A 14,070-nucleotide genomic window follows, 5' to 3' on the forward strand; every position below is an offset into this window, starting at 1 on the left:
ATGGATGGGCTGCAGCTATTCTTAGCCGCGTTTCTTAGCAGCAGTCAATGGGACCTCCATTAATGGTGATGAAATAAACGGCAATGGAAAACTCTCCCGTGAGGTTCAAGCGTCCGTGTTCCTAAAGCCGAGGTTCAATCACATCTTGATCCGCAAGAAGCTTACTTGTGCGTGTGTGTGTGTGAGTCTCATGGAAAAATGGCTCGCTGCCTGCGATACAAAAACAAAGCGATTTGCTGCACCTCAGAAACTTCACGTTGTCAGAGGCTCAAAGAGTCCTAGAGTTTAGTTCTAGTGACTGCACGTAGAGGTTGCAAGCTTTTTGTACCGTCGACACGATGCAGTTAAAGTGAATAATGGCACAATTGCTGCACATCTAATCTCTCTTAGATAATGCCCATGTATGTACTCTGAGTAAAGTTTTTTTTATCGTGAGCAGTAAATCTTGATTTATCAGGTAAGAAGCAACATTTGGTCCATATGGTCTTCATAAGGGCTCCTTGACTCGTAAAACAATGTATCTAGTCAGTGGTCTGTGGTGCAAACAAATGTACACAGAATATGTATTTACATCAACATGTTGTCTTTGTTCCTCCTTTTTTGACATGTTCTTTGTTTGTTTCAGGGCTATGAAGGCTCCTTGATAAAACTCACTTCGAAACAGGTATGCTACAAGACTCATTGAGGGCTGTGTTTCCATGTATTGAATGAAACCACCAGTCAGTCTCTCATCATGCGGTTACTGTTTGCATTACTCAATTTCTTGGTCATCAACACCTTCAATTCTTCGTCTTTCCTTTGTCCCGTTTCTTTTCTTCTCTGTGTTTTCGTTTTGTGGACTATGACAGATTACCACCCTTTGTCAGCTAGTACCTGGAATAGGGAGGGGGAGGCTTATTTGGGGTGGGGGGGGTGGGTGTTGCACCAACTTGCCTTTGGCAGTCAGAAAGTATGCTTTTAGTTGCAGACAGTCAACTCCGGTGGGATGTGCGGGGATGTGCAGGGAAATAGGAACAGGCGTCAAAGCGAGTGTTTTGACAAGAGCAGTACTGACGGTTAAGTTTTGCCTCTAGGGGCGCAGGACTGAAAATGAGCTCTGCTGACAGGTGTCCACATCAAGAGTTAAGTAATTTAGCTTCATGTCAGTGTATTTATTACTACATTACACCGTTTCCCTGACATGACATGCTCATTAGGAGGGGTTTAGGGTGATTTTGTATCAAATGTGCTGACTATAATACCGCTAAACTGAGAACAAAGGAAATACATTTTTTTCCCAGTAGTGAACATTTGCTCAGAACAAGTAAGATGCCCCTGAATGGTTTGGGATTTTCCCTTTTTGTTGTTGTTTCATTGTGGTTTCAAACTGTACAATTATTTCAAAAAACAATCGGCAACTATTAAAATCTTTTTGTTTAAAATATATTTAGGTCTAATTTATCTTTATTATCATTCAGAGTTGTTGTGATACTATTATATTATTATATTATATTGCACCTCACTGCTTCGTGATAAAAAAATACGTAAAGAGTAACCGTACACTCCCTGAAATCTTGCTTTTGCTGACCTCTATGGTTTTAATTGCTCGCCTTGCTGCAGTGAAGGACCAGGACCCTGTGCCATCACTGTTGAATGTGGTTACAGGTGCAACAGAGTGCAACAGAGTGCACTTCCACACCCAGACACACTGACGGATGGGTTTGAAATTTTCTTTCAGAGAGGGCAGTAAAATACTGCTCTTTAATCTGGTGTTGAATAAATCTTTAAATGATCAGGGACTCAAAGGCGACAAGGCCCTCCACTTTTTCCAAATTTCATAATGTCAAAAAGTGTGGTCTGTGTAGGTTTTGTTCATTTTGTTGAATGAATAAGTGAGACGCTCTTTGTGCACTTTGGCCACCCCTTGCACCTCCCCACCGTGCCTCATACTTTCATAATAAATCTTCCCAATGACAGACGCCAACTTGCTTAAGTTCAGGTATCGCAAAGTGGTGTGCAACATTTCTCAGGCGTGTCCTTGTTTTCAGTGACTCCTCCCGACTAATGGCAAAGACAATGGCGGCATAAATCAATTGATCCATTCCAGTCCGAGAACACACAGTCATCTCCATATATAGCAAGAGCCAGATCTCAGACCCTCTCTATTTATATTCCTGTTACGCTTCCTCCTCCTGACGTCTTTCTTTTTTTCATCTTTCTTCTTTTCTTTTTTTTCCTTCTCCTCTTTCTCTACTTGTTCAAAATTCCCATAACCCAAGACGGCTTTTCCAGATCACACGCAGCAGTGCAACCCCATGGGAGCAACATGTTTAGAGATTTTATTTTCTCCTCACCCCCCCACCTCCTCTCAGCATCCCCATCCACACACGGATACGCCGCAAAAATGTGCATTCTTTGTTCATATCGGCAACAGCTTTTTGAAATCTGACACCCAAACCTGCATCACTGTGGGTTTTTTTTGTTGTCTTTTTTTCTTTTGCCTTTTCTCTCTCGCTCACCTTTGTACTCTTGCGGGCACAGGCTCTAGAGTGATGTCACCCGAATACAAAACAAGCACTGGTGAAATAGATGTTTTGCATGTTTTCCAACGGACAGGCCTGTCGGAGGAGGTCTTAAAAACAGTTTCTACCTCCCGCTTTCTTTCGTTTTTTATTCTCACCTTCAACCTCTAAATCCTCTTTCCCAAGAACCCTCCTCCCCCACCCCCTCCCATTAATCTTATTTTCTATCTCTTCTCCTTTTTCAGCTCCCCCCCCTCACTCACTTTCTCGCTCTCACGTTGCCCGTATTTGGGCATATGGGAGCTGAATGATGAACTCTCCTTGTACAATGTTAGCGGCCAGCCTCCATTTCTCTCCCCCCACTCGCCTTCTCTCTCTCTCTCTCTCTCTCTCTCTCTCTCTCTCTCTCTCTGCCGCCACGGTTTTATAAACAGGGCAAGTGAGACAGAGAGGGAGAGTAAGAGGGGGGTTGGGTATGATGTGAAAATAAAATAAGAAAAAAAGGAAAAAAAAAACATGTCTATGTCACTCAGACAGAAATGCCGACTCAGTTTTCCTGCCTTAAACCATGTTTCTTTCTTTTGTTCTGTCTTCTTGTCTCCCCAGCCAGTGGGGTTTGTCAGCTTTGACAGTCGATCAGAGGCGGAGGCTGCTAAGAATGCCTTGAACGTAAGTGTCATGCCCTCCTCTCAAGCACCAGCTCGGCGCTAGTATATCTTGTGATGACTTGAAATTGAATCTCTCTGCCTCCTGTGCAAATGCATCTGATATCAGGGAAATCCAGACATCGCTACCTTTTCTATCACATGGAAAAAGACAGAAAAGGCAGTGAAGACAAACATATCGTATGTTTGAGTGTTTCTGGTTGAGTAAATAAAGCCTTCTTTCTTAAAGCTTTGGATCCTGCAAGGTCAGGAGGACCATTAGCTCTTCTTCTACATATAAATAGCAGATATTGATCTAGGGTTTTATTTTAATCTCACTTATTTCAGAATGCAGCTCACTAGAGAGCCTTGATGAGGCAGAATATGAAAGAGAGCCCATCCTCACAGGGTTCTATTGAGCTCTCTTGAAACAAAGCACAGATAGACAGTAATGAACACCAGCTCTCACCCTGCTTTGTTTTCCTACTTGTTTTTTCTAAGGCGTCTAGATATACACCACATCTTTTACTGTAATGCTTCTTAAGTTTTTGTCGATCCCTTTGTCCCAAAAAAAGATCAGCTTTAACATCTTCCTAAAGTGGGACTGTGACAACGCGAGTGGAGTCTGTCAACTTTCATTGAGTTTTTTTTGGTATGCATCAAAGGCAGAGCAGAGAGTTGCAGAAAGTATAAAAATTATCATCTTATTATGAGCCAACAATAGTGAGACTGTTTCCATAGAATCGCTCAGTGGGGCTGAGAATTGAACAGTGCTCTTGTTTTTCGGGGAAAGCTGTGTCCCGGGGGTCATATGGAGATAAGCCAGATTTTGCAAACATCTATCTGCATATTGAAATGTGAGAAAGACAGAGGGAAGGAAGGGGATTTGTTTCCAGTCAAAGCAGAGCAGATCTCTTTTAAAAACACTTGATTTTCCCAACAACACCCTTGCAATAACTACAATCGTCACCAAAACCAAGCATGCAAAAGTGCTAAGAAGCCATAAGACCCATTTTAAGGAAGAGATTCGAGATGTGTGCAGGCCTCATTATTTCCATGTACCTTATTATACCTCTGTAGCCTCGACCGGCACAAGCTGCGAGCACACTGAGCCAAGGCAATCCTAGATAATTCCCTCCCCTTCATGAGAAGAGTCCTCCCTCGCTTGTTTCAGCTCAGCGTTGCCCGAGCCTGCAGGGACAAGCAGAGAAAAACCATCTCTTAAAGCAGAGCCGATCTCTTTTTAAAAACACTAGATTCTCCCAACAACACCCTTGCAATAACTCGTTGCTACTTTTCTCATCTATTGGATCGGACCGTCCGTGTTTTTCTTTTACAGACAATCAAACAAGGTTAATTAGAGTTGTGCTTATAGTTGCTGGTGAAATTGTTCCAAACCTTGTTGCTTCCACGGCGGCCAAACAAATAGCTGCTTTGTTTTCGGATGAAGAAGACCGTTGTTTAATGTCACTTTTCTTATTTCCCCATCAGAAAAAAAATATTTTGACTACTGCACATGGATGTGGAGATCAAACCTTTACTTGGCTCGTCATGAGCACTGGTATATCTAAAGGCATTCAGCAGTGGCATCACAAGAATTTAGCAGAATGTTTTGGCTCGCTTTAAGCGGTGTTGCTGGCAATATGTCACGACGAATGGCGGATTTGATGTCATGATATTAAGTTACAGTTACAGAGTTCATTAGGGAGAGAAAAAACGAGGGCCGCGTGGCTGGTCTGACTGTGGCGTAAATGACATCTTACGCCAGCCAGCTTTGTGTCATCAGGTTCTGATTTTCAATTGTGGGTGTTACCCGTCATCACATGCGTCCAACCAGGATAACTATAATCCACAGTGAGCTTTTCTTAACAGCAGGCTTCATAGTCTGAGCAACTGAAAATGTCTCCATGACACTAGGATTTAGGCGTGAGATTCAGTAAGAAAGTGCTGAAAGATGAAAAGAAGCAACATGTCAATTCCAGATAGTAGACAGGTCCCAATGGACATCTAAACAATACACAACAAGAATGAGAAGGAAGTGGAAGACATGCATTAGAACTGTCTCCTGCGTGGTCTAACTTAGTCTGCTTCAGGCACAAAACTGTCAGGTCTCTCTTTAGTTATAACATAGCCAATTCAGTCGTGAACTAAATAATGAATCGTGTTGTTTAAGGTAGAGTTTGTGTAAGGTACAGTGTTATTAATTACTCATTAAGCATCATCACTATGTGTTGAGTTTGAGAAATCCTCCAGGAAAACGAGGGATATCTAAGAACAACTTGATAAATATGTTATTACTCCTTGCAGGAAATTAGTTGATACTCAACTTTGATCGTCAAAAATCATCAAGTATATCGATTGGAGTACCCAGTGTTAAAGTATACGTTACAATCATGTACATATCATAAAACATATTGCAATTATACAATGATTACACATGTTGAACGATGACACATCTTAACTGCCAAGAGTTTGATTCCATCGAGCAAACACAACATCTGATATTCAGCGTTCAAACCTTTGTAACAAATAGAAATGACAATAAACAACATAAGTTATATAATAAAAAAAACAGATAAAAGAAATAAACAATCCAATGAGCCCTTATGATCAACTAGTCCATCTATTCTACTCCAAGAGCCTGGATAAAAGCTTGCTAAGAAACTATATTTTTGCTATACTCATTTTTCCGTTTGATCTCAGGGAGTCCGGTTTGATCCAGAGATCCCCCAGACCCTTCGGCTGGAGTTCGCCAAGGCCAACACCAAGATGGCCAAGAACAAGCTGGTTGGCACCCCCAACCCCATTCCCTCCCAGCAGGGCCCTGGGCCCCAGTTCATCAGCAGAGACCCATGTGAGTACTGCAGACGTTTGTCGTCTTACTTTTTGGTCTGGGTTGCAACTCCTTCGGCCATTAGTTGCTCGCGTTTGAGGCGACTGGACAGCTGTTACCCATTAGTAGAGAAGTTGTGCTCCAGCTGTGACTACACACAAAAACATGAAGATTGACTCGGCTGCTTAACAGGGATATTGTTTTTGTATTGGTGTTGTGTTTTATTCCTCTTGTCATTATGTGGAAACAGATCATTTTGTAACCAACATTGGATCACCCCCAACTCCTGATTATAATGTATTTGTTAGTTAGTGGGTTAACTTGATGAGCATTCTACTTCCCCCGCACCCCATGCTAGATTTATGACTCATAAACAGTTCATTTTCACGATTAGCTCTGGCTCTAATTATTTGGAATCAAAGCCTTTGAGTATCAGGCGTGTATTGAATATGCTAATGTACTCTGTGGTCTTTTTTTTTTAAATTCTCCATTCGGTTAAATATATTTCCGAGGGTTTAAGGATTCTGCAGGAATCAGCCATTGATAGTTGGCCAGCTGTGGTTGTACATTCCTCCTCAATGACTAGACTGCTCTTATCTTGGGTCTGTTTTCGCCAGAGAAAGGGTGTGTACTTTGGGCCTCAGTGGAAAATGGAAGGAAACGATTAATGAAACCATGACGTAATCACCAGGAAAGAAATTGCTGTCATTTCCTGATAAGAGATGTTTAAATCAACCAGTTTTCTGATCAGGCTGTGTGATTAACACTGAGCAGGAGACACAGAGAGGACAGGGAAACTGCTCCTTAAGATCGTACGGCTATCGGATGGTTCTTCAATCAGCTGTTTCTTCTGATTCCACATTGTAAATGTACACTTACTCTGAACCACGCTGCACTGTCACCTACATCTCTTCACTCACGCACTATGTTCTGTTTTTTTCACAGTCATTTTACACTCGACTGGAATAGTTTCCTCTCATTTTATCCTGGATTGAGTCAGTTTTAGATTTAAGGGCAGTGTAATTGACTGTTTGGTAATCCCATCCCTCTTAGTGAGTGTTGCTATGCCTGTTAAGCTTCCCCTTCTCACACGGGACATATGTAGTTCTAGAATAATAACAGAGACAGATTTACCACTCTAAATAGTTTTTGAAATGATGTTCCTCTGATTTCAAGCGGAAGAAGAACAATTGTCAGAGCTGCAGCTAAATAGACAATCAAGCCAATGTACGTCATCTTCGGCTGATTTAATAATGTTTTCAGTTGACTCATTTTAAAACAAGAATTGGGGGTACAAAGGGATCTTTGATATGCACTACAATCTACGTACTAGGTTTAGGCAAGACATTGTGCTAACTAGGCCCACAGATCATCAGTTCATGCACCCTTTAGAAGACATGTAGATTAATGCTAAATTAATACAAGGTGTTGTTCTTGTATTGCAGTGTAAAGATAGATAATCCTAGTATCTTTAGTATGATAACAAAACAATGTATGATCTGGCCGTTCCAAACTGTATGTTTTCACTTACAGTTATAAGATAAAAGGTCAACGTTGGGTTGTCTTGGGTATTGTTAGCTGGAGGGTAATTTTCCCCAAATCCAATGAAAAGCAGAACAGAGCTGCCAAAAATGGCCCAGATCAAATAGCACAGTTGCTTCTGTAGTAATCTCGTGGATGAACGTGCTATCGATTTGTATTTTAGGCTCGAGCAGATGAACACATATACACTTTTGCTTTTTTTTTTGTTTTCAGAAGGGAAACACACTGTCCTCCAAATAATCTGCCAAGTAGTATCGCTCTCACTGCGGCCCGATGCACACCTCTTTGGCATGTTGAGAAACCCCAGGCTTGACAGTTCTGCCATGACGAGTTACGGTTGCTAAGCAATGATTGGACATCGCTGTTTGAGGGTTTAGCAAACGGTCAGTTGGTTTTAAGGAAACGAAACGCGAGGAAGCTACTTCAGATAACTCCTCCTCCCCTGTAGTCCACCTCCAAGACCACGTACACCGCCGCCGCCTCCACCCTGTCTCTCTAGCCACCCGCCCATCCACTGGCCACTTGCCTCACTCCACTCCTCCTCTTCTTCTTTCCACAGATGAGCTCACAGTGCCTGCTCTATATCCCAGCAGCCCAGATGTGTGGGCGTCATATCCGCTGTACCCGGCGGAACTGTCGCCAGCCCTCCCACCCGCTTTCACCTACCCTTCCTCGCTCCACGCTCAGGTAACCTCCAAACCCGCCCCCCCTCCTCCTCCACCACCATTACCACCATCACCACCTCGACCACCGCCCCTCACCTCTTCCTGAGCCCACCGCACAAACAACTGCTGCCGTCGGCCCTGAAATCACTGTCTTCTCCATCCCACAGATGTGCCTCAGAGCACCGCTCTGTGTCTTACCCATTAACCCATCTACTGATTAGTTCTCCTGCTCTACTTCTGCTGGTTAAACATGTTTTGTTTTAAAGGCAACGGGGACATTTTGGAAGACTTTGGAAGAGTTTTTTTAAAATGCTTTAACAATCACATTCTATCTTAAGAGCTGCCCTTCTGAAATAATCGTGTTCATCTGCTGTGAATTTGCTCCATTAAAGCAGGAAGGGGAGCGGGAATTTGATATATCGGATCTGTTTATTGACAGTGAAATAATTGACTTCATAAATATTTGATTTACAGGGTGGAGTCCATTTTTGCAGACACGTAATGCTGTTTTAACTTTCTCTAGAGATGAACTGCTATCTGATCCCATTAGCTGCCAGGAATCAAACTAAACTTAACTAATCTCACTCTTCACCAAGACAAGCATCTGTGGGTTTGAATTACTTGTAAGTGCTCTAAGTAGGATGAATAGTAATGTAGCTAATAGTAATAGCTATCCATGTGGTTCAAAATGGCACATGGATAGACATGGCAGGTTGAATTAATGCAACCACCATCTTTCTATATCTCACTCATACCATGTCACTTTATTAATCCCAATTAGTGTCACCATCAGTACAACTAAAAGCTTCAGTGGTCTGAAAGGTTTGCATCATCATTTGACCTTCACCTACTTCATTAATCAAATCCCCCTTTTTTCAACCAACTATGATCCAGTTTATTGAGGTCTTCTAATCTGCGCTGCTCCACTGTGGGTTCACATAAGAGTTCCTTATTGATCTCTTGAAATTCCTCTAATGGAGCGTGTTTGGTGCTGGCTGTATTAGATGTACTGTTTCTGAATTCTTGTTTGCTGATTGGTTTTTTTAAGCTTGCGATGATTTCTCAGTACAGTATCTGGGTTTGTTAACATCTTTGATCTCTGCTAGAGGGTCTATATATGTCATATATAATGCAGATACTAAGGTTATTTCTGTATAAAGGCCCCTAGCAGAGACACTAAAGCTCGCATGATGTCAGAATTGTAAATGAGTGTGAGGTGAATCTGCCCAGCTGGCATTTTTCTTTTATGCGTTGGATATGTGAGCGCACACTTACACACACAAAGACAATCCCACCCCCCCACAACACACACACACACACACACACACACACACACACACTCACACACATACACACACACACTAAATGATCCAATCTAATTTGTGTTAACGGGCTCATCTTTCTAGCTCCCTGGTTAATCAGCTGATGTCATCTTTGTTGCAGGAGTACAGTCATGCTATTGGACTGCTCATATGTTAGCAACCGGGCTGTGAGCAAGGCATTAGTTCTCGGGAAAACAAGAAGTCTTCCATGAAACGTGCAAATGCAAAAAATCAACTGAATGAGAAATAATAACTAAAAAGCTTCCTTGGTTTAATGAATATTTGTTGCCGATTACGTTTAGTCTCATTCCTACCTCCCTCATGTCTAGAGTAAATACGCAGCCACAGACAGAAGCCAATGGCTTAGCTTAGCAGAAGGACTGGAAACTGGGGGAAACCAGCAGAGACTCCAGGATGTCACTGCACCCAGGCCTTGATATGATTTTAAGAGGTGCTTGTAGCTGGATTGTGTTAGCTTTGACCCAGGTTAACCCTTCTATCCAGCCTAATGCTAAGCTAAGCTAACCAGCCACTGGCAGTAACCTTATATTGACTCAGATATGAGGGTGCATGGCATTAAAGTTATTCTAACTCAGCAGATAAGTGTGTATCTCTCAAATTGTTCCTCTAAATGTTTGAATATTACTTACAAAGTTTGTATAAATTGAAATTGTGTGGACTCATATATTTGTATGTATGTGTGCGTGTATTAATGTCTGTGTGTTTAGATTCGCTGGCTCCCACCTGCAGATGGAACTCCTCAGGGATGGAAGTCCAGGCAGTTCTGCTGAAGTATGTGTGAGTAACACACACACACACACACACACACACAAACACACACACATACAGACCTACAATGACCAAGAAGTGCACATTACGCCATGCCATGAAAATCCTTTAGTAAATGTTATGACACTTTGTTTAAAAAGGCACTGAGGTATTCCTAAACATATGTGGAGAACATCACATGGTGTTACTCAGCGCACGTGGTGTGTGTGCGTCAAGTGAGCACCCTCTACTTGCCCTCAAACCCAAACCAGCTCGCTGCCAAACTAACCAAGTAATTAGTCACATATCTGATAGTTGATTTCAAATACAGACCCAAAACAAATTAGCCTTTTAGAAGTAACCGTGGGAGTTTAAAGCACAACGAAACCACAGCAAGTCCTCGCACATCGTCATAAGACATGAAAGAAGCGATTTAAAGGGGAACTCCGTTATTTTCCCCACTCAGTTCACAGGGTACAGAGGGATGACTTTTCCCATTGATGTGATGCTTGATCTCAGGCATCAAAGGCAGTGAGTCAAACAGAATATACAACAAGCTCATATGCCAACGTTTTAATAAAACCGACTAAAAGCTAAATATGCTAATATTCGCTGCTTTGATAGGTAATATTATAACCAGTGGTCAAAGTCACCACTCAGTACATCTACTCAAGCATTGGGCTTCAGTACAGGATTGAGATACTTCTTTTATGCCACCTTTTTACTTCACCAACTTGTCATCGACACATTTATCTCCCAATCTTTCTTTATATACAACATTGACATACTCTGACCTTATGTGATGCACATGTTCATTTGGAGTCATGCATCAGGTGAAGTCAAATGTGTACTCTCAGTTTAGCTCTGCTTTCGTCTCTCTACCATTTGATGGTGAGTTTTTTTCGCCGCAAACAGACACTCGCTCTATCTGGATTGTGATCTGATTATCTGTGGGTTCGTCCCTACAAGTGAGCCCTTTCACATTATACGTAATTTCATCCGTCATTAATGTCAAAATATTGATTAGTGCATCTTTAAATAGAGGATCAGAGTATTTCTTCTACCGCAAATAAACTGATTATGATTCTTTATGATTGCAGAACAATATCCCCTTTTTACACTGAGTTGGTTATTCATTTAGAATAGATCATACATGCTTAGTAGTTTTTGTGGAGAATCAGAGGAACGTATTAGTTCCACAGATCGCCTGATATTCATTGCACTTGTATGTGAGGGAAGGTTTATTATCATGCACACGGAAAACACACTGAATATTGTCCTATAATAATGTTGGTACTGTACAGCACATATTAGGGAATGTTTGTCATTGTGTCAAACCCTGGCAGGATGAAATAAAAATATTGATTTATTCAACTTTCTTGGTCATTTTCGCATTATGACAAAGTGCACAGTGGAGAATTATAAAGACAGAAAGAGACGAAGCATCTGTTGCTCCGAGAGGTCGTAAATGTGGAATATGCACCATAATCTGCTGAGGTACCTGGGTATTGCCGGAAGGGCCATTCTTATGAATCTTTATTAAAAAATGATTACCGTGGGGCTGTATCTAAAATATATTGCAGATGAATTCATTTTAGTGGAGCTGCAGACAGGAAACAAAGCAGTTGGATTCTAAAAAGTGCTCCAATAAGTACATGAGGCAATGTAGCCTTTGCGTGGGCTCCACAGCACATGTGCCTTAGACAAACTGAACGCTGTTGTGCTCGTAGAAAAACAAACCCACAAAGCACAACAAATCCCCTGCTAGTCTGTGTATCTTTGTTGGCTGGCTGTGTGTGTGTGTGTGTGTATTTGCACTTGGCGCCAGTCACACTGTCACCAGTAACCTCCCTCCAACTCTCGGGACAGGAAGAAACATGTTCTCCCGACCCCTTGGGGAGTGAGTCGTGAGTGGGTGGCGAGCGTGGAGGCTCACATTCATCAAGCTGTTGATTGGTGCTGGTCCTGTGGTCCTCTTGTAACCCTGCGTCTTTGCTGACTTATCTATTTCTAAACACTAAACAAACTATATTAAAGAGAAAAAAAACTGTTTGAGTAATTTGATGTTTTGGGAATTCCGTCTCCGTCAGGGGGGTAAAGGAGGAAGGGAGTGGAGGAGGGAGGGGCCTTGAGGAAATAATTACTCCTCTATCAAACCAGGAGGAAGTCATTTGGCCGGTCAGGCTGCCCCAGTGGATATTAGCCCCTCAATGAAACAACAACATCCCCACATCCGGCTCTCAGTGGAGGGTGAAGTGAAGCTGAGACATCCAGACAGAATATTGTGATAATTACAGGCCACTGCAGCAGGTATACACATAAGCGACACACTCAAATGAGGTGCTGTGCAGTGTATATGCCATGGCAACACACACAACAATATGCACACAATCAAAGACGTTCAGGTCATCCCGAATGTAAAAAAATAAATCTGATTTTTTATCTTGGTAGTATAGTTTTTGTTTTAGTTGTCCAGATTTTGATATCTCCATCATTAATATATCTGCCTCTATACCAGCTATTAAGGTGAGAGAGCTTTTGTTGGTTATTATTGATAATTCAGCAGCTTCGTGTTACACCAGAGAACCACAGAACTCACTGGGAACTACTTTTTCTAGTAAGAAATGGACCCATGTAATTGTAATTGAGGAATCTCCAACATCTCCCAGACAGACTGATGGAGAGATGTCCAAAAACCTGAACAAGTTCATCCAAAACGACACAACACAGACCTCTTGGCATTCGATAACCATACGATAATATGCCCATTAGCATGACCATTTAATGTGAATTACTTTGCATGAGAGCAAGTCTGATGTAATGGGGGAATCACACTTTGACATTATATCTCCGAATTAAATATGAAACATCCAGTAAAACCTAATGGTACTCATGGTTCACTGTATCTGTATGGTAACCACGCTGGTCATTTCCTCCAGTCAACTGTCGGTGTGGAGTTAGCCTCGCTGCTCCGTTTGATAGTTTGCAGCTTAGCAAACAAAGAGCTTGTGTTTCTTTTTTGGGCCCTTCTTGTCTGCTCAGTGGCTATCGTCCAGTTAGAAACACAGTTGCTTGATGTCTTGATGTGGGCCGTGACGAGGGTGTTACTTATTTGTGCGATGCGATCCGCTAAGCACTTTGAAACTCTTTCAGCTGCAAGACAACCAGAACATGCACACTGATGTTACAGAGAGAAGCTGTCTGCTATTGTACCATCTGTCCGCCATGAAAGAGTCCGCGCTTGTGAATTGTTACTCACGCTGAAAGGCGCCGGGTGACGGCAAACCTTCACAATGGGAAATCAAAGACGCTTCCAGCTCCACGGTCCTGAGAGGCTTGTGGTCGGTCAGCGGTTGTCTCGGCATCTGACGAACGGGGACCGCTCACGGCCCGAGTATGTGGCTCGCCTTAGGAAGTCTAACCGTGGGAGACGTGTGTGTGTGTGTGTGTGTGTGTGTGTGTGTGTGTGTGTGTGTGTGTGTATGAACAGCTGAAAGTGAGGAAGTGTTCAGGGGTCCTTTAGTCATCGCTGGTAATGAGTTGTCCTAATCACCTGGCATCCTGCCTGTCAAAGGATTTGCCATTTTGAAAAAAAAAAAAATTCACAGCAGTTCCACTTCATGCAATTATGATTATGAGCTGGTAGCTACACACTGTTGACTCTGTAAAAATACATTACATTGTACGTTTTTGTTCTTGTAATAATAGGGTACGCTTAGGCTAGTCATTCATCTTAATGTTTGTGAAGCAGAATTTTATTTGACATTCAGGCTCCGGCACAGAGCCTGATCCAAA

General features: G+C 42.3%; 1 protein-coding gene across 4 annotated transcripts in view; it reads left to right on the forward strand.

The window, feature by feature from the left end:
- LOC117747795 (RNA-binding protein with multiple splicing-like) overlaps nucleotides 1-14,070 on the forward strand; it is a 33,060-nt gene that overhangs the window by 13,057 nt on the left and 5,933 nt on the right. Inside the window, exons 3-7 of one of the 4 annotated variants that reach the window (XM_034557265.1) lie at nucleotides 626-664; nucleotides 3,108-3,170; nucleotides 5,849-5,999; nucleotides 8,080-8,207; nucleotides 10,236-10,305. In XM_034557265.1, coding sequence (XP_034413156.1) covers nucleotides 626-664; nucleotides 3,108-3,170; nucleotides 5,849-5,999; nucleotides 8,080-8,207; nucleotides 10,236-10,298 — 444 coding nt within the window. In that variant the 3' untranslated portion in view covers nucleotides 10,299-10,305. The remainder of the gene's footprint in view (nucleotides 1-625; nucleotides 665-3,107; nucleotides 3,171-5,848; nucleotides 6,000-8,079; nucleotides 8,208-10,235; nucleotides 10,306-14,070) is intronic. The other 3 variants (XM_034557266.1, XM_034557267.1, XM_034557269.1) reach the window with 3 other exon arrangements.

This window comes from Cyclopterus lumpus, chromosome 18, assembly GCF_009769545.1.
Source record: "Cyclopterus lumpus isolate fCycLum1 chromosome 18, fCycLum1.pri, whole genome shotgun sequence".
Lineage (NCBI taxonomy): Eukaryota > Metazoa > Chordata > Actinopteri > Perciformes > Cyclopteridae > Cyclopterus > Cyclopterus lumpus.